This window comes from Dreissena polymorpha, chromosome 13 (assembly GCF_020536995.1).
Source record: "Dreissena polymorpha isolate Duluth1 chromosome 13, UMN_Dpol_1.0, whole genome shotgun sequence".
NCBI classification, from domain to species: domain Eukaryota; kingdom Metazoa; phylum Mollusca; class Bivalvia; order Myida; family Dreissenidae; genus Dreissena; species Dreissena polymorpha.
Genome location: NC_068367.1, coordinates 58,562,425 through 58,588,198, shown reverse-complemented (window position 1 = coordinate 58,588,198; position 25,774 = coordinate 58,562,425). Strand labels below are relative to the sequence as shown.

Sequence of the window (25,774 nt, the reverse complement as noted above, 5' to 3'; positions counted from 1 at the left end):
TGAGATTATTTTGTCGCTTGAATGTGAGATTGTTTTCCCTTGAATGAGAAATTGTTTTGTCCCTTGAATGTTATATTGTTTTTCCTTGCATTTTATATTGTTTTTCCTTGAATGTGAGATTTGTTTCCCTTGAATGTGAGATTGGTTTGTCCCTTGAATGGGAGATTGTTTTCTTTCCCTTGAATGCGAGATTGTTTTCCTTTGAATGTGCCAATGTTTTCCCTTTAATATGAGATTATTTTGTCCTTTGAATGTGAGATTGATTTGGTGCAGCCTTTTGAGTTTGAATACAAAAAACATCTTTACTTCTTTCATGTTTTGATATATTCGGGATTTAGCCGAAATTTACAGTTTTCACTCTAAACCCTCAATATGTTACACCATATTTGTTACATTGAAAGAAATTTCATAGAAGCTTATAAGACATACAAGCTTATTTGGTCCGGATAAAAAAAGTGTACCACCCAACAAAGCTTCTGGTCTAGGTTTTCCCAGCCTCTTTAAATAAGCTTGTCTGTATTCAACACACACCCAATATTCTCTATAAACACTGTAATTCCAATATATCGCAGTCCGTTATATCGCGAAATGGCTATGGCTGCCAAAAACCCGACGAGCATGATCACTTAATGACATGTTTTAATTTGAGTATTTGCTGAGATAAAAACCGGTTCTAGCTAGTATTTGACCCTTTTTTCACCCACTTTAATTTTCTGTATAATCTGACATTCATTAATTAAAACCTGTCATTTAGTGATCATAATCGTCTGATTTTTGGGAGCCATAGCCAATTTGCAATATATTGGGTGTTGCCATATACCGTACCGGGATATATTGAAGTTACAGTGTACATGTAATTACCATTGTCTTCTCCTTTTGACCTTTTCCAGCCTTTTGTCGACCCCATACTTCAATGTAGAGGGACTCATTGTTCAGATATTCGATGAACTGCTCCGTGACCGATTTGATGGTGACCTGCTTTTCGTGGTTGAATTCGGGGTTGATTGTGCCAGAGATTTCATTGGTCTGCACGTAATCTTTGTCCAGGTAAAACTTGTAACGACAGAAGCTCTGGAGCGCAAAAACAAACAAACAAAAACATTTATTTATGATGTAATTTTTTCATGTCTCTTGATTATGCTGCCAGTGACATGATAACACTGTAGAATAAACTACACATTACTTTTAATAGTATTTATCATTCACTTACATTTTATAATGGACTTCACTAGTATCTAACATACACTTCAATTTCATTATTGAGTACACTAGTATTTAACATTCACTTACATTTTATAATGGACTTCACTAATATCTAACATACCATTCAATTTCTTTATTGAGTACACTAGTATTAAACATACACTTTAATTACATAATTGAGTCAACAGGTATGAAACACCCACTTACATTTCATAATTTAGTCCACTAGTATTAAACATTCACTTCAAATCCATAATTGAGTTAATTCTGTTCTGTTACACATCAATTCCATAATTGAGTCAACAGATATTTGAAATTCACTTACATTTAAAAATTGAGTCCACTAGCATTAAACAAACACTTAAAACTCCATAATAGAGTACACTCGTATTAATCATTCACTTACATTTGATATCTGAGTCCACTAGTATTTAACATTCACTTAAATTTTATATCTGAGTCCACTTGTAATTAACATTCACTTACATTTGATATCTGAGTCCACTAGTATTTAACATTCACTTAAATTTTATATCTGAGTCCACTTGTATTTAACATTCACTTACATTTGATATCTGAGTCCACTAGTATTTAACATTCACTTAAATTTTATATCTGAGTCCACTTGTAATTAACATTCACTTACATTTGATATCTGAGTCCACTAGTATTTAACATTCACTTAAATTTTATATCTGAGTCCACTTGTATTTAACATTCACTTACATTTGATATCTGAGTCCACTAGTATTTAACATTCACTTACATTTGATATAATTCCACTAGTATTTAACATTCACTTACATTTGATTTCATTCCACTAGTACTGAACAAGTGAACATTCACTTACATTTGATTTCATTCCACTAGTATTTAACAATCACTTACATTTGATATCATTCCACTAGTACTGAACATTCACTTACATTTGATATCATTCCACTAGTATTTAACATTTACATACATTTGATGTCTGAGTCCACTAATATTTAACATTCACTTACATTTGATATCTGAGTCCACTAGTATTTAACATTCACTTACATTTGATATCATTCCACTAGTATTTAACATTCAATTACATTTGATATCTGAGTCCGCTAGTATTTAACATTCACTTACATTTGATATCATTCCACTAGTATTTAACATTCAATTACATTTGCTATCTGAGTGCACTAGTATTTAAAATTCACTTACATTTGATGTCTGAGTCCACTAGTATTTAACATTCACTTAGATTTGATGTCTGAGTCCACTAGTATTTAACATTCACTTACATTTGATGTCTGAGTTCACTAACATTCACTTACATTTGATATCTGAGTCCACTAGTATTTAACATTCACTTACAATTGATATCCGAGTCCATTAGTATTTAACATTCACTTACATTTGATATCATTCCACTAGTATTTAACATTCACTTACATTTGATATCTGAGGCCACTAGTATTTAACATTCACTTACATTTGATGTCTGAGTCCACTAGTATTTAACATTCACTTAAATTTGATGTCTGAGTCCACTAGTATTTAACATTCACTTACATTTGATGTCTGAGTCCACTAGTATTTAACATTCACTTAAATTTGATAACTGAGTCCACTAGTATTTAACATTCACTCACTTTTCAGATCCCATTCTATCAGCTCTTTTCCCAGCCAATAAGTCTAAGGAGACGGTAATGTTTAAGTAAAATCTAGGTATCTTTCCCAAAATGCCGTTACAATAGTGCACAGTGAAATGTTTCCTTGGCAACACTGCTCTTACAATAGTGAACAGTGAATTCTTACTTTGGCAACACTGCTATTACAATAGTGAACAGTGATTTGTTACCTTGGCAACACTGGTCTTACAATAGTGAACAGTGAATTGTTACCTTGGCAACACTGGTCTTACAATATTAAACAGTGAATTGTTACCTTTGCGATATTTTGAGGCAATCCCTGTGCGGCTGTGATCTTCACAATGCAGAATAGGGGCTTCCCAAGCTGGAAATGAACAATTTCATGGACACTTTAAAGATAACCTTGGTTGTAGAACCTGCACAATATTTTCATGCATATTTGTGCTGTGACTTATACATGTACTTAGGGTATATTTTCATTAAAAGTAATATTCAGAAGAATAACGAAAAATAACACTTTAAAAGATAATCTTGGTAGTACGTTTTTTTTTGTTACTTATTCATATCTTTATGGGAATATTTTCAATCAAAATAATATTAAGAAGAAGAATGAAAATTTCTCTTTCACTGGTGATTATGTCATTACAAAAATGTTCTACATGAATAATGATGTAGAAAAAGATGGTTAATTTCAAGTTTGTCTCAAAATTAATGTCACTCTTGAATACTCCAAGTAAAACATATTCTTTATTCTAAGACTTAAGTCTAAGAATTGGTTTGTGAATATGTCCCCTAGAATTCTCACCAATTCTTTTGGATCCTCTACAAATTCATCCTCACCGACAGGTTTGTAGTCTTTTGTGCACGGGACGATGGCGATATCAACGTGACCTTGATCCTGACCTTTGATTTAAACAATATTTATTGAGTTATTTGTAAACACATGTAAGCAATACCATACAAACATAATACTACTTTTGACAAAATCATGCAAAACAGGTAGACATTTCTATGTTGCTTAGCATTAACACTGCTTAGTACAAATTGAAGGAATTGAGAGAAAAAGCTTGAGGCCCATGCTATGTCTCTCATCTGAAAGGTCTAGACATTTTACGCTAAATGACCTTACAATAGTGAACTTGATCCTAACCTTTGAAGTCTGAGATCACGAGTTTCTCCTGCAGGTCGATGTTGTACGCCAGGGACTGGAGCAGGACATGGCACGTACCGATGAGCTTCTCGCAGTCTGCAGGCTCCCAGAATGGATCTTTTTCCTGCAATTGAAGTTATTATCTTACTATTAGTTTTTATTTTAAGTTTTATTAGTTATTATTATTAGCAGATTTATTTTTGTTAAATGAACACATTTCCGTCAAAAATACTTAACTTAATAATTAAATATTTCATACAAGCAGAAATTGTCACCCCTGATAAGCCTGTGCGTATATTTTTTTTTACAAGAACAGGGGTCGTAATCCAGAAGCATCTTAAGTTATATTTTATTCTTATCCTTAAATTGGGAAATTTTCTTAAGTGTTTCATTTCATATTGCAATAGATTGGCATCAAGATATACATGTAAATAACATAATTATGCCAATGTTATTTTAGAAACCAAAAACACACGTGTTTCCTTATGTAGTAAAGAAATACAAAACATTGTGATTTTTAACTTAAGTGAAATTATTTAAGAAATGACTTAAGATGTTTCTGGAATACCACCCCAGGACTAAAATTAAGTTTTCAAAAGTGATAGCAAACGGGTCAAATTGCGCTTCAGAGCTGGAAGTCTTAAGCCTGCGCACCTGTGGCAGATCCCAGTTCTCGTCCCCGTCCACAAAGTTGGCGTACATCTCCTGCATGATGTACTTCCTGTTGATGAACTTGTTACGGTCCCACAGCCAGTCGTTGCCACTGCCGTCCTGCGCCAGCATCTTAACCATCACCTGGGATACAACAAACACTGAATAAACCCTTTGCATGCTGGGAAATTTGTTGTCTGCTAAAATGTCGTCTGCTAAATTTCTAAAATTAGCATTTTCTTCGATTTTTTTCAAAGAATACTATCAGAATAGCAAACAGTTTGAATCCTGATGAGACGCCACGTTCTGTGGCGTCTCATCTGGATCCAAACTGTTTGCAAAGGCCTTCAAATTCGGTTCCAGCACTGAAAGAGTTAAGACAACTAACTTGGGATGGACATAATTTTGGTTATTTTCTCAAACAAAACTATTATTTTCATGTTCTGAATGTATTTTCACGATATTCTGTCAATACTTTCAGTTTAATAAGCATTTTTTTATGACTTAAAAGTGATTGTATTTTTGTAATCATTTTACCTGTATTTTTAAATTGTGTACAAGCATGGATGGACAAGGTTTTATTTTTTGTTGGGTTTGAAAAAAAATCAAACAAACACTTTTATGTTTAAATCAATTAAAATGATGCAATTATATATGAAAGTGTCTCTTTTACTTATAATTTGTCAAAATAAATCAATGCAATAAATGCACATAATGCATTGTTGAAAAAACAAAGGCATCATTACACTTGTACTTAATTTTCCTCTAACAAACCATATTCAGAATAGTTTTACTTTGTATTTCTTCTACAAAACATTCAAAGTTGTTCCCTCTCATTCCTTACGGAATTCTAACCTCAGTTTTTCCATTCTTCTGTCCGCGAGCCTGTGGCGAGACCAGATTAATCTCGAACTTCACTCCCTTGTGCAACTCCTCTGCCATCGCGTTAGCTTCACTGACCATTGGCAGCATCTGGATCAGGTCCTCTTGCAGAAGAAGATCATCTATACAAGGGAAACAAACCATGTTTTATTTTAAACCAAGGGAGACAAACAATGTTGTTGTTTTTCGAACAAAGGGAGACAATTGAAAAGATAATTAAGCTAGTGAAAAAGGAGATCAGGTCCTCTTGAAGGAGCAGGTCATCTATACAAGGGACACAACAATCAAACAATGCTGTTTTTTTTTTAAACAAAGAGACAATTTAGAAGATAATAAGGGGCATAATCTTGTTACAAGTATGTTTTGCATCAGTAGAGAGATTCAGAAGCTAATACAGAATATTTTTCTGTTTTGAGTGCAGATCATCTTTACAAGAGACAACAAAAAATGATTTAGGTTAAAAAAGGGAGACAATTTAATATAAAGATAATTTTAGTTAGGAAAAACAGGAGATAACCAGGTTAGCATTTTATAACTGGATTCAACTATTTTGCATCAGTACAGAAATCAAGAAGTAAAAAGGGGGTATTTATTAGTTTTTAAAGCTTTTTTTTTCTCTTTAAACAAAGGAAAACAACCTAGAAGAAACTTTCAGCGTAAGGCAAAATGGAGGTAATCTGGTTATACTCGCATAACTCATTTATGCCTAGTGGACTTTCCCATCCTTCTAAATTGGATCAATTTATTTCCAAAATTAGGGATGTCTAGTATATTTATTTCAATATTTAAACTTTTTCTAACAGAAATTCCTTTAAGCAAACAGCGCAGACCCTGATGAGATGCCGCATCATGCGGCGTCTCATCTGGGACTACGCTGTTTGCCAAGGCCTTTTTTCAAGACGCTAGGCATAAATGGGTTGATATTGTTTTGCTGAAAAAATTTAAGTTATTAATCAATTGAATGCAAAAAATTGATCGTCACTTTTTGTATATGTACATTTTCTTTTATAATTTACAATATATAAGTGTTGTGTTAAAATAAATAAATATATACACTGGACCATTTTGACCTTTTTCAAGACGCTTTGAATTTTAAAATGCCAAATAAACAAAAAAGTACAGATTGCATGCACTAAGTTATGAAATACTAACTATTATAAACCTTTAATAATAACATGTGCACAAGGAATTGTTGTTCAATTAATAATTGGAAAAAAAGGATTTTATGAACTGTAAAATATAGTTTATATTGTAATTGCTGAATATAAGAAATTATTGATTAATTACCAATTAAAATAGGAGAAAGGAGTTAAAGACCTGTAAAATATGGTTAACATTGTAACTGCAGAATATATTGTAATATAAATATGTTAATAGTCTAAACATATTAAAATGGGAATTTTTTTTTACAGGCTTTTTGAAGATTTGACCTGGTGACCTAGTTTTTATCCCCACATGACCAAATATTGAGCTTGGCCTATATATCCTAAATATATAGAAGGATATTTGTTGGTTTCGGTAGATTATCAATTATAATTCACAAGTGATCAGAGAAAATATGTAATATATGCAAACAACCAAATGTTCTTTTTATTTAATGTTTTTTCCACTGTTTATTTAACTTTTTAATGAGTAAACTGGAGAAGTTTGCTGGTGTTAATGACGCCATGACGTCACTAAAAAACCTCATTACAACGGTTAAACAGTGAAAATTATCGAAAATTTTTCTCTGTTATTTTCACTGTTTGAAACAGTGAATAATCGCTTTTAAATCACTGATATTTCCCTTTAAATAGGTTATAACCGAAATGTATTAAATAAAACCATGTACAAAGTTACATGAAGATTGAGGCAAAACTGTGTCCACTAGAATGGCCGTAAGCTTGCAGATGATCAACACAGCCAGACATAGACATAGCACAACAGCTCACCTCAGGCACTTCATAAAATAGGTAAGCATAAAATAGGTCTCAAATTAACCCTTTGCATGTTGGGAAATTTGTCGTCTGCTAAAATGTCGTCTGCTGAATTTCTTAAATTAGCATTTTCTTCGATTTTCTTCAAAGAATACTATCAGAATAGCAAACAGTTTGGATCCTGATGAGACGCCACCTTGTGTGGCGTCTCATCTGGATTCAAACTGTTTGCAAAGGCCTTCAAAATTCGGTTCCCGCACTGAAAGAGTTAATATAAAACAAGCAAATTAGTTGAATTGATATCCCTGCAAATTTCAAAGTTTTGTGACAGACGGACGGCGGAGCGAATAGACAGACTGAAGGAAAAGCACATATTCTATATCCCACCGCTTTTTGCGAAGGATAACAGAAAGCTTATAATATCTGTTATAATTCACGATATCAATACAGTGTGAAGAACATAATTTTCTAACAGATAAGGTGATGTAAGTTAACACATATTAATGCTCTGTGAAAAGGTGGTTTCATACATGGGTGTAAAGTGTTGCCACAGATTAGCCTATGCAGTCCACACAGGCTAATCAGGGATGACACTCTCTGCCTAAACTGGATTTTTTTGTAAAGAAGAGTCTTCAAAATACAATAAAAGTGGAAAGTGTCATCCCTGATTAGCCTGTGTGGACTGTGCAGGCTAATATAGGACAGCATTTTATGCACATGCTTCACACAGTGAGGCTCAAGATGTACTTAATGTACTTTTAAAGTATGAATAACAAGCAAATTCATTGAATTGATATCCCCCGCCAATATACTTCTGGGCACATAAGTTTTCTGGACCGATGCACAACGCCAACGTGCATCATCTTCTTATCCATATATATATATACTCATAGCAAGTTTCAATGAAATCTGTCAAAGCACTTGCAAGATATGTCTCCGGACACACAAAAAAAGCGTTTTTTCAAGATACAAAGGGCCATAACTCCGTTATTATCCAATGGTCTAAAATGCCATTTGGCGTGCATCATCCTCTTATCCATATATATACTCATACCAAGTTTCAATGAAATCCGCCAAAGCACTTCCAAGATATGGCTCCGGACACAAAAAAGCATTTTTTCAAGATACAAAGGGCCATTACTCCATTATTGACAGATGGTGTACAATGCCATTTGGAGTGCATCATCCTCTTATCCATGTATATAATCATACCGAGTTTCAATGAAATCCGCCAAAGCACTTCCAAGATATGGCTCCGGACACAAAAGTGCCGGACGGACGGAAGGACTGACAACGCCAAAACAATATCCCTCCGCCTATGGCGGGGGATAAAAAATGTTCATATATAACTGTGTAAATAAAAAAAAAAGCGTAGGACATATGTACAGATCATTGGACAATGCTCCTCAGCTTGAGGGGCAAATTTTTTGCCAGCAAACCTTAACAGAAGTGGCTTCGATGCAGTGCTGGCAATGTTAGAACAACAACATTCCATGTAAGCATATACGTTATCATATAATTATGTTCTAAGGTCAATTACTTAATGAATTTAATAATGCAGTTGAAGTTCCATAAAAAAATGTGGTAATTTTGCATGACAATTTGGAGCTTAATTTGTCACACATAAATTAAAATATATATAATATTTTAATTGTAAAAATAATATAATCCCACTTATGGGCATAATTTAATGCTTAGTCCTTTATATACTTATACGGTAATGTATTGTTCAATACAATGGAAGTATCACAATCATAAAAATATGGTCACATTACTGCTGCTTTTTCTATCGTCCTTTGCATCCATTTATCAAACTTTATTTGAAGGAGAATTACAGGTACTGCAGCAGAGTTGGGACAGGGTGTTCATGAGTTATATGTTACACATGGGGTTAGTTTATACTTTATTTTAATTATATGTTACACATGTGGTTAGTTTATACTTTATTTTAATTATATGTAACACATGGGGATAGTTTCAACTTTATTTAATTATATGTTACACATGGGGATAGTTTATACTTTATTTCAATTATATGTAACACATGGGGTTAGTTTAAACTTTATTTCAATTATATGATACACATGGAGTTAATTTAAACTTTATTTCAATTATATATAACACATGGAGTTAGTTTAAACTTTATTTCAATTATATGTAACACATGGGGTTACCATATGTAACACATGGGGTTACCAAACAACATTCACGACATGCATGGCGTGTATTTTCAATATTTGCAGCAGGATATTGCTATATACTGTAGATTCAAATATTTTCATTGACACAAACTTTCATAGATTTGTAAAATCTGGCAATGTTGCTTGATATATGGATTTTTTAATGTCTGATATAAGCCGTTGGACTTCAATGGTTTTTTAATATTGGATTTCGGGTTAAGAAGACCCATACACATTAGTGTCTTAAAAATAATATTGGTATGACAGAATATAACATGCTAGAGGATCAACAGTATTTTCAGAAATATAGGTAAACTATATTAAATTGTTCATAATGATAAGGATGTACAATATTTGTAGATTATCTAAAATACCGCTCAACTGGTCATTGTCCACTTAGGTACTACTTTATAGTACCCTCGGTAATCCTAAGTATACTACAAAGTATCCGAGGTAAGGAAAATATTTGTAAAAAGTACCCAAGAGTATTGACCGGTGCCTTTAAGCATGTTTTTCTTAAACCAGGTACATCGTGGTACACTTGAGACTACCCTGGGTACTTTTAAGAAGTACATTAGCCGACAACGACCAATAGAGCTAAACTACCCTACCCAAATATGAAATTCTCCGAATTGTTCAGGATATACAATTCTTATTTAAATGTTCATAAAAAACTAAAACAAAATATATATTATCATGACCGACAAGTAGTTCCAAAAGGTAAACAAGATTTCTGAAAAGCATACGAAGCAGGCATACAACTTTCGCTTTGATGCCATTTAGGAAAGTCAAGAGCAGAAATACACACGAGACATACACATGGAAGCCATGGGATGCCATATGTTCTCGCTGCATGGTTATTAAAATTGATTTCATTTTATGGGATCACACATACCTGGTCAGTTTGGCATGTTTTTTGTGAAAAAACCTCAGAACTGCCTGGTATGACCCGTTTTCAAACTTGTTTAAGCACATGCATATATTAGCACAAGAACAAAAACATGCATTGAAACGGGATAAAACAAACATGGTGATTTAACAAATTAGCCACAAAACACAAGATAATTAGCTCTTGTCAACATGTGACTTACACGAATTCATCTCTACAAACAAGAAAAAATAATGCTTTTAGAGACTGTTATATTGGTTGCAGAGACATCTGAGTGGATTAAAAAAACACACAACAATGGCATGCCCATATTGATATCTAAAAATGTAATTTATAGTATTTTTTTCAACATCAAACTTTATTATAACTGTATATCTTTAAGCATATTCATTGTTATTCGAAATGCATAAGCAACATTTACATTATATGTTAGTATATTTAATTATATGTAAGCATATAAAGTAAACATTTTCTGATTAATCTACCATTCTGACAGCCTGTGTGTGTTGCAATATAAAAACCTTCAGACATTATGTAAAATTCAGTATTCATGTATGAAAACTACACAATAATACCACAACAGCATTTAAAAGGATCCTTTCACAGCTTGGGGTGGTAATATAATTTTGCTAAAAATGGAAGTTAACAAGAGATGTGTTTGTCAGAAACACAATGCCCCCTATTGCGCCACTTTGAAATATTTGTTTATTTTTTTTTGACCTTTGACCTTGAAGGATGACCTTGACCTTAAACTTCCACCACTCAAAATGTGCAGCTTCATGAGAATGCCACTTTGAAATATTTTTTGTTGTTGACCTTTGACCTTGAAGGATGACCTTGAACTTCCACCACTCAAAATGTGCAGCTTCATGAGGTACACATGCATGCCATATAACAAGTTGCTATCTTCAATATTGCAAAAGTTATGGCCAACGTTAAAGTTTTTTTCCGGACGGACAGACAGACTGACATACTGACTGACATACTGACGGACAGTTAACTGCTATATGCCACCCTACAGGGGGCATAAAAACAAGATATTGAAAGGCCTTTACAATCTACTTCTCAGCTCTTTAAGTCAGTTTACACAAAATATGTTTCACAAAAACCTGGATGTCTGCCCTTTTAGCATAATAACCATGGTTTCAATGGTGTTCAAGCAACCTTGAGATACCCTTTTGACCTTGCAACCCTGATTGCCACAGCTAACCATTCAACCTAGCAACCCTGTTTTCTGTGGATACCCCTTTTAATCTAGTAACCCTGGTTTCAAATGATAACACTTTACAATAACAGCCTCATTAAATGGATACTTCTTTAACCTAACAACCATAGTTTAAATGTTAACCAATTGTAGATAGCAACCCTGGTTTCAAATATACTCCTTGAACTTAGCAGCACGTGAATTCCCTTTTAACCTAGAAATCCTGGTTTCCATGGATACCCCTCAATCTATCAACCCTAGTTTCAATGGATAAGCCTTTTAACAAAGCAACCCTGGATTCAATTGAATCCCTTTTTACCTAGCAACTCTGATTTTCCTAGATACCCTTTTAAAATAGCCTAACTGGTTTCAATGTATACCCCTTATAACCTAGCAACCCTGTTTCAATAAATACCCCTTTTAACATAGCAACCATGGGTTCCATGGATACCTTTAGACATTCCATCACCGCCAGCTGTCATCAACCCAGACTGCTTGGCAATTTCCTGCTGGGCGGTATCAAACGTGGGTGTGTCCACTTTCTCACCAGCGTTCACCTTCTTGGCATAGTCTTGGGGGTGGTGGAAAACGTACAGGTGGTTGGGGCCAAATGATACCCTGAAGAAACGGCATAAAATATTACAAACTAATGTGGTTACCCTGCGAAACACATGTATGTCTTTAATATAAGACATTACTTTTTGTTGATCAGTTTTTTCTTAGCATAGTTTTGGAGGGTGAAAAACAAACATGTGGTTGGGCCGAACAATTCTATAAAAATACAGAATAAAATATTACAAACAAATTTCTTTTTTTGTCTGATAAAATAATGTAAATTTCTTTCACCTACCCGTGTGGGACTCTATCAACATATTAAGTTTCATCATAAAAGCTTAAGTACTGTTTCAAACGTCACAGGACTGAGATTTTTCCTTTCACATATGATACCCAAAGAGACAGCATAAAATATTAGAGACACATTTTTCACCCACTAAAAAAAGAGCATTAAAAATCACAACATTCAAGAAAAAGAGGTCATCCTCCCAAATAAATGTATGTCTTCTATATGGGACAACTTTTTAATAACCAATTTTACTAAGACCAATTTAGTTAAAGTTTAAGGTATTCAACTACAACTAACTTCATGAAATTTCCTAATTTTGTACAATACATTTGTTTAATATGTAAAAGTATTAACGCTAACAAATTGTTTGTTTAGATATGAGTTTATCATTTGTACATATTTGAACATGTTTTTTTACAATGCACACGTGTATACAATAACCAAATAATGCTGAAAATCATTGCTTAGGAGAGTTATATGAACCCTTTTGGGGCCGCTTGCTTTTGTCCACATATGATTTACAATCTATTTATTCATACATGTTGAGTTTATGATAGTACTATCTAAGATCTGTGTCCTACTTTTGTTTGTTTATTTCTTTGGGTTTTTCATCATTTGCAACAGTATTTCAGACATATCACAGCAGTCATTTAACCACCTACTGGGAGGTCATGTATCATGTTAGCTTTCTTTAGATCACTCCCAACCGGTCAGGATGTCAAGGGATTGATCCCCTGTATGACAGCTTTCTTTAGATCTCCCCAATTGACACCCCCAACATGAAATGGTTCAAGGCTTGTTTTTTGTGGAGATTAAGATGACAACTATTACCCTCACCTGTCGTTGTGTGAGCGCTTCATCTCACTGACTATCTTCACTCCGTTCACCATGACAACTATTGCCCTCACTTGTTGTTGTGTGAGAGCTTTGTCTCACTGACTATCTTCACTCCGTTCACCATGACAACTATTGCCCTCACCTGTCCTTGTGTGAGAGCTTTGTCTCACTGACTATCTTCACTCTGTTCACCATGACAACTAGTGCTTTGACACAGACGTGACGAATACCCCCACATGCCGCATTGACACATAATATTTTGCATGTTGTCTTCACAAAAAACAGTGGACACCATGCTCAATTTTTAAAACGCACTAAGTGACCCCTTGACCCAGTTTTTGACCCAGAAAGGCCCATGTTCTAACTTGGCCTTAAGATCATCTCCATAAAACTTCTGACCAAGTTTGGTGAAGATCGGATGTAAACTACTTGAATTAGAGAGCGGACAACATGCTGAATGTTAAAAAAAGCACTAAGTGACCCCGTGACCTAGTTTAAGGCCCGGATAGCCCATGTTCAAATTTGTCCTAGAGATCATTTAGATAAAACTTGTGACCAAGTTTGGTGAGGATTGGATGAAAACTACTTGAATGAGAGAGCGGACAACATGGTGAGGTTTAAAACGCACTAAGATACCCCGTGACCTAGTTTTTTACCCGGCATGACCCATATTCAAACTTGACCCAGAAATCATCTAGATACAACTTCTGACCAAGTTTGGTGAAGATTGGATGAAAACTACTTGAATGAGAGTGCGGACAACATTGTGATGTTTAAAACCCACTTAGTGACCCCATGACCTTGTTTTTGACCCAGCATGACCCATATTCAAACTTGCCCTAGGCATTATCAAGATACAACTTCTGACCAATTTTGGTGAAGATTGGATAAAAACTACTTGAATTAGAGAGCGGACAACATGGTGAGGTTTAAAACACACTAAGTGACCCCGTGACCTAGTTTTTTCCCGGCATGGCCCATGTTCGAACTTGACCTACACATCATCTAGTTACAACTTCTGACCAAGTGTGGTGAAGATCAGATTTAAACTACTTGAAATAGAGAGCGGACACCATGCTCAATGTGTAAAACGTACTAAGTGAACCCTGTGACCTAGTTTTTGACCTGGCATGGCCCATGTTCGAACTTGGCCTTCAGATCATCTAGATAAAACTTCTGACCAAGTTTGGTGAAGATCAGATGGAAACTACTTGAATAAGAGAGAGGACACCATGCTGAATATTAAACAAGAGGGCCATGATGGCCCTGAATTGCTCACCTGACTAACCAAATACAATCCCAACCCAGATTTCATCAAGATAAACATTCTGACCAAATTTCATAAAGATTGGATGAAAACTGTGACCTCTATTGTCTATACAAGGTTTTTCTATTATATGACCTAGTGACCTAGTATTTGACCTAGTGACCTAGTTTTTGACCCCAGATGACCCAAATACAATCCCAACCCAGATTTCATCAAGATAAACATTCTGACCAAATTTCATAAAGATTGGATGAAAACTGTGACCTCTACTGTCTACACAAACAAATTGTTGACGGTTTTTCTAGACCTAGTGACCTAGTTTTTGACCCCAGATGACCCAAATACAATTCCGACCCAGATTTTATCAAGATAAACACTCTGACCAAATTTCATAAAGATTGGATGAAAACTGTGACCTCTACTGTCTACACAAGGTTTTTCTATTATTAGACCTAGTTTTTGACCTAGTGACCTAATTTTTGACCCCAGATGACCCAAATACAATCCCAACCCAGATTTCATCAAGATAAACATTCTGACCAAATTTCATAAAGATTGGATGAAAACTGTGACCTCTACTGTGTACACAAGGTTTTTCTATTATTTGACCTAGTGTTTGACCTAGTTTTTGACCCCAGATGACCCAAATACAATCCCAACCAAGATTTATCAAGATAAACAATCTGACCAAATTTCATAAAGATTGGATGAAAACTGCAACCTCTATTGTCTACACAAGGTTTTTCTATTATTTGACCTATTATGTGACCTACTTTTTGACCTAGTGATCTAGTTTTTGACCCCAGATGACCCAAATACAATCCCGACCCAGATTTCATCAAGATAAACATTCTGACCAAATTTCATAAAGATTGGATGAAAATTGTGCCCTCTACTGTCTACACAAAAAAATTGTTGACGGACGCACACACGCACACACAACGGACGCCTGACATCACACGGTCACATAAGCTCACCATGTCACTTCGTGACAGGTGCGCTAAAAATGCACTAAGTGACCCCGTGACCTAGTTTTTGACCCGGCAAGGCCCATGTTCAAACTTGGCCTTAAGATCATCTAGATACAACTTCAAACCAAGTTTGGTGAAGACCGGATGAAAACTACTTGAATTAGAGATCAGACAACATGCTGAATGTTTAAAACGCACTAAGTGACCCCGTGACCTAGTTTTTGACCCGGCAAGGCCCATGTTCAAACTTGGCCTTAAGATCATCTAGATACAACTTCTGACCAAGTTTGGTGAAGATCGGATGAAAACTACTTGAAATTAGAGAGCTGACAACATGCTGAATGTTTAAAACACACAAAGTGACCCCTTGACCTAGTTTTTGACCCGGCAAGGCCCATATTCGAACTTGGCCTAGACATCATGTAGATACAACTTCTTACCAAGTTTGGTGAAGATCGGATGAAAACTACTTGAATTAGAGAGCGGACACTTAATACAGACCAACAGACAGACCGACAGACCGACAGACAAGTTCACTTCTATATACCCCCCTCAACTTCGTTTGTGGGGGTATAACTATTGCCCTCACCTGTCATTGTGTGATAGCTTCATCTCACTGACTATCTTCACTCCGTTCACCATGACTACTATTGCCCTTACCTGTCATTGTGTGAGAGCTTTGTCTCACTGACTATCTTCACCCCCTTCACCATGGCAACTATTGCCTTTACCTGTCATTGTGTGAGAGCTTTGTCTCACTGACTATCGTCACCCTGTTCACCATGACAACTATTGCCCCCACCTGTCATTGCGTGAGAGCTTTGTCTTACTGACTATCTTCACTCCGTTCACCATGACAACTATTGCCCTTACCTGTCGTTGTGTGAGAGCTTTGTCTCACTGACTATCTTCACTCCGTTCACCATGACAACTATTGCCCTTACCTGTCGTTGTGTGAGAGCTTCATCTCACTGACTATCTTCACTCCATTCACCATGACAACTATTGCCCTTACCTGTCGTTGTGTGAGAGCTTTGTCTCACTGACTTTCTTCACTCCGTTCATCATGACAACTATTGCCCTTACCTGTCGTTGTGTGAGAGCTTCATCTCACTGACTATCTTCACTCCGTTCACCATGACAACTATTGCCCTCACCTGTCGTTGTGTGAGAGCTTTGTCTCACTGACTATCTTCACTCCATTCACTATGACAACTATTGCCCTCACCTGTCGTTGTGTGAGAGCTTTGTCTCACTGACTATCTTCACTCCGTTCACCATGATCTCCTTGGCGGAGGGATTGGGCTTGATGGACACGGCCCCCTTCTTGTTAATCACTTCAGCGTGGTCCTTGGCAATGCTGAAATTACATTGTGCCATTAAAACTTCATGGGGCCATTTAAATCACATAGGGATTAAGGTGATTTCATTTGAAGGGTACATTCACTGACCCAATTACACACAGACAGAAGAGAAACATCACGTTATCCCCAATACTTCTCACCATTAGCACACAATTGTGCTCAGGTGAGATAAAAGAGTAAAACTAATTAATCTATTTGTTCAAGAGAGAATTAATTCATTAAAAGAAAGTATCTGCTGCCTAAAATAAGGTCAAACTTGGAGAATCTTTGAAAAAATGTTGAGTTAAATGTTGAAGAATTGATGGTGGGGAGCAAATGGGCATTGTCCTGGGAAAACTGATCTTAATGCATGTGCAAAAAGTGTCGTCCCAGATAAGCCTCTGCAAACTGCACAGGATAATCAGCGACGACGCTTTTTGCACATGCATTAGGTCTGGGTTTTATTTCAAAAACGAGGCTCAATCTTTCTAAATCCTTACCTGAGTCCGTTCAGCATGATCTCAGGTTGTGGGGTAGCTGTCTTGTTGCCCACCCTGGACGTTCCTGTTAATCACAAAGTATAACATGAACAAGAGTGCCATGATGGCCCTGAATCGCTCACCTGCCTAACCTTGCTTCATGAACTTAAATTTTATTAGACCCATATACAATCATAAGCCAGATTTCATTAATTAATACATTCTGACAAAATTTCATTAAGACGTGATGAAAACTGTGACCTCTTTCATCTACACAAGGTTTTACTAGAATTGGCCCGGTGACCTAATTTTTGACCCCAGATGACCCATATACGATTCAAAATCAGATATTATCAAGATAAACATTCTGACCATATTTCATTAAGATCATATGAAAACTATGACCTCTATTGTCTTCACAAAGGTTTTCTATGATTTGACCTAGTGACCTAGTTTTTGACCCCAGATGACCCTAATACAATCCCTACCCAGATTTCATCAAGATTAATATTCTGGCCAAATTTCATAAAGATTTAATGAAAACTGTGACCTCTACTGTCTACAAAAGTTGTTTTTTTAAATCTTACCTAGTTTTTAACCCTAGATGACCCAAATTCAATCCCAACCCAGATTTTAACAAGACAAACATTCTGACTATATTTCATTAAGGTCTGATGAAAACTGTGACCTCTATAGTCTACACAAGGTTTTTCTATTATTTGACCTATTGCCTAGTTGCTGACCCCAGATGACCCAAATACAATCCAAACAGGGCTCCCCTTGCCCAAAAATTTCTGTAGCCAACATTTAAGCCAAATGGAATTTTGTGTAGCCAAATTTTAGAAACTGTAGCCAAAGTTTTAGCAAAGCATTTGCAGGGGTCAAAGTTGGATATTTTGAAAATCCTGAACTTAAAGCTGGGGGCCAGGGGGCCGCAGGGCCTTGGTGGGTCCATGGGACAAGGGGGCCGGAGGCCCCTGGAAGCTCCTGGATTCGACGCATTTAAAGGGTGCCTGTACCTGTTCTGGTGATTCTATTTTCTTAAAAAAACAACATACACATATATTTAAAAATCTTCATGTATCTGATAAGGAACACACAAAAGTTAGTCAAAAGGCAATTCATTCACATGCACCCTCTGTCTGGCATGGACTCGACTGCAGGTGTTGCTTTTGAAGAACCCGGTAAAACCTGTAACAGTCGTTACAAATTATTATATTGTTCACACATACTTTAAAAAGTCAATAATACATATTTAATAAATGCAGAATCAAATGTTTGTAACCATTTATATTCACAGAATCATGCTGCCAGAAGCCTCCACATACACCTAAGAAAATTGGGTATGGTGGCTTCTGCTCAACAGTTAAAATTGAAAATTTCAGCATGGTTTCCCCTAGTTTTTATCCCAATCGCTTTGTTTGAATGCTAAATAATTGTATCCGGGTGTGACCCAAATTCGACGATGTAACGGTTACATGAAGCAATATTTAGCAAATAATTAAAGAAATAATGAAATGTTTAATAGCACAAAATAATAATTTTCAACTCTGCTGTATTACTTTGAAATGATTCCAAGACAATAATCATCCATTTAATCGATAAAAATAGAACATCGTCGAATTTAGGTGTCGTCAAATTTGGGGTACGGTCGGTTGCCCATATTTGTTTTACAAAAAGTAAAAAAAACAACATTTCTTGCTGCTGGGCTCATATGTTGGGGACAATAAAACATTTTATTTAACTAAAAAAGACCTTTCCCAGTCAGCAAAAATGGCGTATTTGATCGTATTTTCAATTACTGTAAAAATTCTTTTCCTGTTTTATGCTTTATTCAAAGGTCAAAATGTTTTAAAAGCTCACAATCAATGAATCGTATGTTATTAATAAAAAAATTGGCAAATTTGCTAGATCTATCTTGCCGATTTTTGATGCAAAACAACCTAAACAGTAAACTTTAGCAACAGAAAATACGACCAAATTCGGGGTGTTAGTTTAAAAAAATAAAAACCCTACCTGGTTGGTCTTGATGGTTCTTATATTCTTTATGTGATTAGGGTCCTCTGCGTGGAGACAAAATGCCTTCTTCCCACAAGACTGATAATTCAGGGTTTTCTTTAAAACTTCTCAAACCGCTTTCCCACAAGCTTCCACTTTTCTCAACCAGTTCACTCCCCTCCCGTAGACTACAGCGTAGTCTTTCTCGTGTAACCATTCCCAGCGCCACTTATTTTATGCACCTTCAAGATCTTTCACCTTATATCCAACAGGCAAGTATCTCGTTGCCATTTTTCTCAACTTAAGTCTAAACACAGCACTCAAATTGATTTAAATCGGCAGCAATCTTAAATCTTTAATCAGATGCAATTTTTTATTTAAGCCGCTACGATGTACGATTTGTTTTCACATCAGTAATATGTCTCGATGACCGGTGTTAATGCCGACTGCGTATCAATTTTTCAGGTCAATAACACGGCGATGTATTGAAGCACAGTCTACAGCCGAAAGCGGTTAATATCTGGGACGGCATGTCAAAAAAAAACTTGTTCAATAATTAAGCAACAATTAATAACACTTATCCTTTGTGGATTTTCATGAAATAAAAGCCATAATAAAGAAAATTTTATTCTCTTTAATCTGATATATAAATTATTATAAAACACTTAGTGAAATACAATAAATTACGCTGTTAAAGGTTTTTCTATTATTTGACCTAGTGACCTAGTTTTTGACTCCAGATGACCCAAATACAATCCCAACCCAGATTTCATCAAGATTAACACTCTGACCAAATTTCATAAAGATTGGATGAAAACTGACACCTCTATTGTCTACACAAGGTTTTTACAAGGTTTTTCTATTATTTGACCTAGTGACCTAGTTTGTGACCCCAGATGACCCAAATACAATCCCAACCCAGATTTCATCAAGATAAACATTCTGACCAAATTTCATAAAGATTGCATGAAAACTGTGACCCCTATTGTCTACATAAGGTTTTTCTATTATTTGACCTAGTGACCTAGTTTTTGACCCCAGATGACCCAAATACAATCCCAACCCAGATTTCATCAAGATAAACATTCTTACCAAATTTCATAAAGATTTGGTGAAAACTGTGACCTCTATATTATACTGTCTACACAAGCAAATTGTTGACGGACGCAAACAGACGCACGCACGCACATACGGACGCCTGACATCACACGGTCACATAAGCTCACCATGTCACTTCGTGACAGATGAGCTAAAAACTGGGTTAAAAACAAAGAATCATTTTTACAAAGTACATGTAACTATCTATACTTGAGGCTTTTATTTTTTTAAACAATTTTTTTACTCAATTATCATTAAACAAGAGATCTGTTTGTCAGAACACAATGCCCCCTATTGCACGGCTTTGAAATAAAATTTCAATATATCATTTGGCAGGTTTAGAAATTATCTCCCTTTTAAAGCTTATTACTTCCCTTGGATTGTATTTTTTTTTACTTTTGACCTTGAAGGATGACCTAGACCTTGACCTTTCACCACTCAAAATGTGCAGCATCATGAGATACACATGCATGCCAAATATCAAGTTGCTATATTCAGTATTGCAAAAGTTATGGCAAATGTTAAAGTTTTTGGACGGACGGAAGGACAGACAGACTGACGGACAGTTCAACTTCTATATGCCACCCTACCGGGGACATAACAAAAAATAACATTACCACTCCCCCAATCCCCCCAAACCAATAAAAAATTATTCTGTCCAGTCCCCACAAGCTAATTAGGAACAACACTGTCCGCTTTTATGGTTTTTTTTGTTTGAAAGGAGTCTCTCCTTAGCGAAAATCCAGTAAAGTCAGAAAGTGTTATCCCTGATTAGCCTGTGCGGATTGCACAGGCTAATCTTGGCTGACACTTTTCTCGCAAGCATTAAGCCCTGTTTCCCCAGAGTGCAGCTCAAATAAACTTTTTTTACAAACAAATCTTTTTACCGTCTCTGGCAAAGTGCACGATCATTCCTGCCAGTGCTGGGTCCTCATTTAGGTTCCAGAAATGTGGCACCACTTTCTTGTCTCCATCTTCTTTGTCCTTTGCAATTGCTGACCCCTGAAATATTTAAGGACCATAATTGCTTGTTTTTGGACGCTAAATTTTTTGTTCATGCCCCAAATTTAAGATACAAGATATATTAAACAAGGGCTGTTTGTAAACATGCATGCCCCCCATATGGGCTGTCAGTTATAGTGGCAGCCATTGTGTGAATACGTTTTTTGTCACTGTGACCTTGACCTTTGACCTAGTGACCTGAAAATCAATAGGGGTCATCTGCCAGTCATGATCAATGTACCTATGAAGTTTCATGATCCTAGGCCTAATTATTCTTGAGTTATCATCAGGAAACCATTTTACTGTTTCGAGTCACTGTGACCTTGACCTTTGATCTAGTGACCTGAAAATTAATAGGGGTCATCTGCCAGTCATGATCAATGTACCTATGAAGTTTCATGATCATAGGCGTAAGCATTATTGAGTTATCATCTGGAAACCATTTTACTATTTCAAGCAACTGTGACCTTGACCTTTGACCTAGTGACCTGAAAATCAACAGGGGTCATCTGCCAGTCATTATCAATGTACCTATGAAGTTTCATGATCCTAGGCGTAAGCATTCTTGAGTTATCATCCGGAAACCATTTTACTGTTTCAAGTCACTGTGATCTTGACCTTTAACCTAGTGACCTGAAAATCAATAGTGGTCATCTGCCAGTCATGATCAATGTCCCTATGAAATTTCATGATCCTAGGCGTATTTATTTAGCATTCTTGAGTTATCATCCGGAAACCATTTTACTGTTTCGTGTCACTGTGACCTTGACCTTTGAACTAGTGACCAGAAAATCAATAGGGGTCATCTGCCAGTCATGATCAATGTACCTATGAAGTTTCATGATCCTAGGCCTAAGCGTTCTTGAGTTATCATCCGGAAACCATCTGGTGGACGGACCGACGGACGGACCGACCGACATGTGCAAAACAATATACCCCCTCTTCTTCGAAGGGGGGCATAAAAATCATCCTCTTTGTCCTCTGCAGCTGCCAAACCCTAAATACGATGACAATGAGTCGTCTTTAGGCCAACATACAAAGATTCCAATAAATTAATTCCAACGTGATAAGACATTTGTGTAACTGAAACGCAAAGCTTAAATTTACTTTAATAAGCTTAACACTCTCTATTGCACAGCTTATTGATTAGTTTATAAATCATCATTGATGAACTTTGTGTACGGAGATATATTGCTAAATTAGAATTTTAAGCAAAATGAAAGATAAAGATACATGAAACCCTCAGGAATTTGCAATTTTAGTGCAAGCAAAACATTACATGGCAGACTTCCTTCCAAAAAGTCTGCCCGATGAACAAGACCCCTGGAATATTCACCCTTTACCACTCATATACCCATTTTGACAAATGTTTAGTCCCTTAGAAAATCAAATTAATTAAAGACCTTTCTTACTAGACAACACAGATCCCCCTGACAACAATAATCCCAATGACCTGATTGGCCATGGCTGCCTCTGTCATTCTCTCCCTGAACGTCTTTCATATGTCTCAGCCATAATTTAGCCATATTTGTTGGATTGGCCATGGCTGCCTTAACAACAATGATCCAACTGGAATGATTGGCCATGGCTGCCTCTGCCATTCTCTGCCCCACTGACCTAATTGGCCATGGCTAAACAACAATGATACCACTGACCTGATTGGCCAAGGTTACCTCGACAATGATCCCACTGGCCTAATTGGCAATGGCTACCTGCTAAACAACAATAATCCCACTAACCTAATTGGCCATGGCTAAACAACAATGATCCCAATGACCTGATTGGCCATGGCTGCCTTGGCCATTCTCAGTTTGTACGACTAGCTAAATACCAATGATTCCCAGTTAAAACAAACATGATCCCATTGCCCTAATTGACCCTCGCTACCTTAACTTTTCCCTCCTTGCTTTACAACCATGATCCCACTGATGCTACACATTAAAAGATCCCACTGAGTTGATAGGCAATGCTCCCATGTACCTGATTGGCCATGGCTGCCTCAGCCATTCTCTGCTCATAGCTCTTGCTAAGGTTCTCCAGCTCTTCCTGCTTCTTTCTCAGCTCTTCCTCCATCTGGCGCTTCATCTCCTCTATTTCTGTTCAAACAGCAAATTAGCAATATGTTTCATTTCTTTGTTTTTCATGTAAACAGCAAATGAGCACTATGTTTCATTTCTTTGTTTTTCATGTAAACAGCAAATGAGCACTATGTTTCATTTCTTTGTTTTTCATGTAAATAGCAAATGAGCACCATGTTTCATTTCTTTGTTTTTCGTGTAAACAGCAAATTAGCGATATGTTTCTTTCCTATCATTTCTCTTCAAACAGCAAATAATAATTATATGCCTTGTTTGGGAAAATTGGGTTAATGGATGTGCATAAATAATAGTCCCAAATTAGCCTGTGCACTATGCACAGGCTAATCAGAGACAACACTTTCTGTTTAGAAATTTGCTAAGGATCTTTGCTAAGAAAAATAAAGAGCTGCGCCATGAGCGCATGATACGCCCGTCGTTCGCCAATGAAGTAGTAAGGTAATAAATAACCCTTTGAATCATTTTTTTACTTCAGTTTATTTGTATTTGAATACATGGTTTATTTTATAAGTACATGAGCATGGAGCGCCGTCTCCTTGACATTCAACAAAGTCCCATAACTGTGGAACAACAATTCAGAATTCCGTCAAAAACGAAAGGGGATCAGGGTTTATCAATATTAAGATTGTGTTGAAATTTGAAAAAAATCCATCGAAGGATATTTGAGCTACGGTAGGACATTCAATGAAATCACGAAATTTTGACGAACAAAGTCCCATAACTCTGGAACGACAATTCAGAATTCCGTCAAAAACGAAAGGGGATCAGGGTTTATCAATATTAAGATTGTGTTGAAATTTGAAAAAAATCCATCGAAGGATATTTGAGCTACAGTAGGACATTCAATGAAATCACGAAATTTTGACGAACAAAGTCCCATAACTCTGGAACGACAATTCAGAATTCCGTCAAAAACGAAAGGGGATCAGGGTTTATCAATATTAAGATTGTGTTGAAATTTGAAAAAAATCCATCGAAGGATATTTGAGCTACAGTAGGACATTCAATGAAATCACGAAATTTTGACGAACAAAGTCCCATAACTCTGGAACGACAATTCAGAATTCCGTCAAAAACGAAAGGGGATCAGGGTTTATCAATATTAAGATTGTGTTGAAATTTGAAAAAAATCCATCGAAGGATATTTGAGCTACAGTAGGACATTCAATGAAATCACGAAATTTTGACGAACAAAGTCCCATAACTCTGGAACGACAATTCAGAATTCCGTCAAAAACGAAAGGGGATCAGGGTTTATCAATATTAAGATTGTGTTAAAATTTGAAGAAAATCTGTCAAAGGATATTTGACGTAGCGTACGACATTAACAGACGGACAGACGGACGCGGGGTATACCATAATACGTCCCGTCATAGACGGGCGTATAAAAACTGCCTTGAAAGGGAAAATTCAATAAAAGCTGATAGTGTCGTCCTTGAGTAGCTTGTGCAGACTGCACAGGCTAAACTGGGTCTAGACTTTATGCACATGCATTAAGCCCCGTTTTCCAAGGGCAAGGCTCATATGTTTCATTTGTTTGATTTCTGTTCAATTAGGATGGCATAAATTTTTATGTGCTTCATTTCACAGGTGAAGGGCGCGTGGCCAAGTCACTTTAACACTATCAATTTGTCATAAAACAACATTTTTTATCATATTGACCAAACAAAAAAAACAAAAAAAATTCTGATATGTTATATATGATTTTTGTTTGATTTTTTTTTTGGTCAATATGATAAAAAATGTTGTTTTATGACAAATTGATAGTGTTAAAGTGACTTGGTCACGCGCCCTTCACCTGTGCTTCATTTCTAAAGATTGAAATTCAAACAAGATGGGATAATAAATAATTGCTTCAATTCTTTAGATGGATGTTAAAAGGGGATAGCATAATTAATTTGTGCTTAATTTCTTTAAACTGATGTTCATAAAGTATGGTATACAAAATAAATGCTTCAATTCTCAAATAGGATGGGATAATTGATAAAGACTAATTACTCTTCATTGATTTCTTAGTGATACTTCATAATATCATTTTTTTATAATTCTAAAATAGGAAGGGATAATTGATAAAGATGTCATTGATTTCCTAGTGATACTTCATAATATCAATTTTTATAATTTTCAAATAGG

The 25,774-nt window shown here is 35.9% G+C and overlaps 1 protein-coding gene across 1 annotated transcript in view; it reads right to left on the bottom strand.

The window, feature by feature from the left end:
• The window catches only part of LOC127854830 (kinesin-like protein KIF28P), a 73,290-nt gene that overhangs the window by 7,566 nt on the left and 39,950 nt on the right, over positions 1-25,774 (bottom strand). Inside the window, exons 11-21 of the mRNA XM_052389897.1 lie at positions 23,526-23,641; positions 21,431-21,545; positions 17,469-17,532; positions 16,854-16,985; positions 12,158-12,324; positions 5,491-5,639; positions 4,639-4,779; positions 3,985-4,108; positions 3,640-3,737; positions 3,130-3,198; positions 862-1,071 (exon numbers count right to left, since the gene is read on the bottom strand). Of these exons, the coding sequence (XP_052245857.1) occupies positions 862-1,071; positions 3,130-3,198; positions 3,640-3,737; positions 3,985-4,108; positions 4,639-4,779; positions 5,491-5,639; positions 12,158-12,324; positions 16,854-16,985; positions 17,469-17,532; positions 21,431-21,545; positions 23,526-23,641 (1,385 nt within the window). The remainder of the gene's footprint in view (positions 1-861; positions 1,072-3,129; positions 3,199-3,639; positions 3,738-3,984; positions 4,109-4,638; positions 4,780-5,490; positions 5,640-12,157; positions 12,325-16,853; positions 16,986-17,468; positions 17,533-21,430; positions 21,546-23,525; positions 23,642-25,774) is intronic.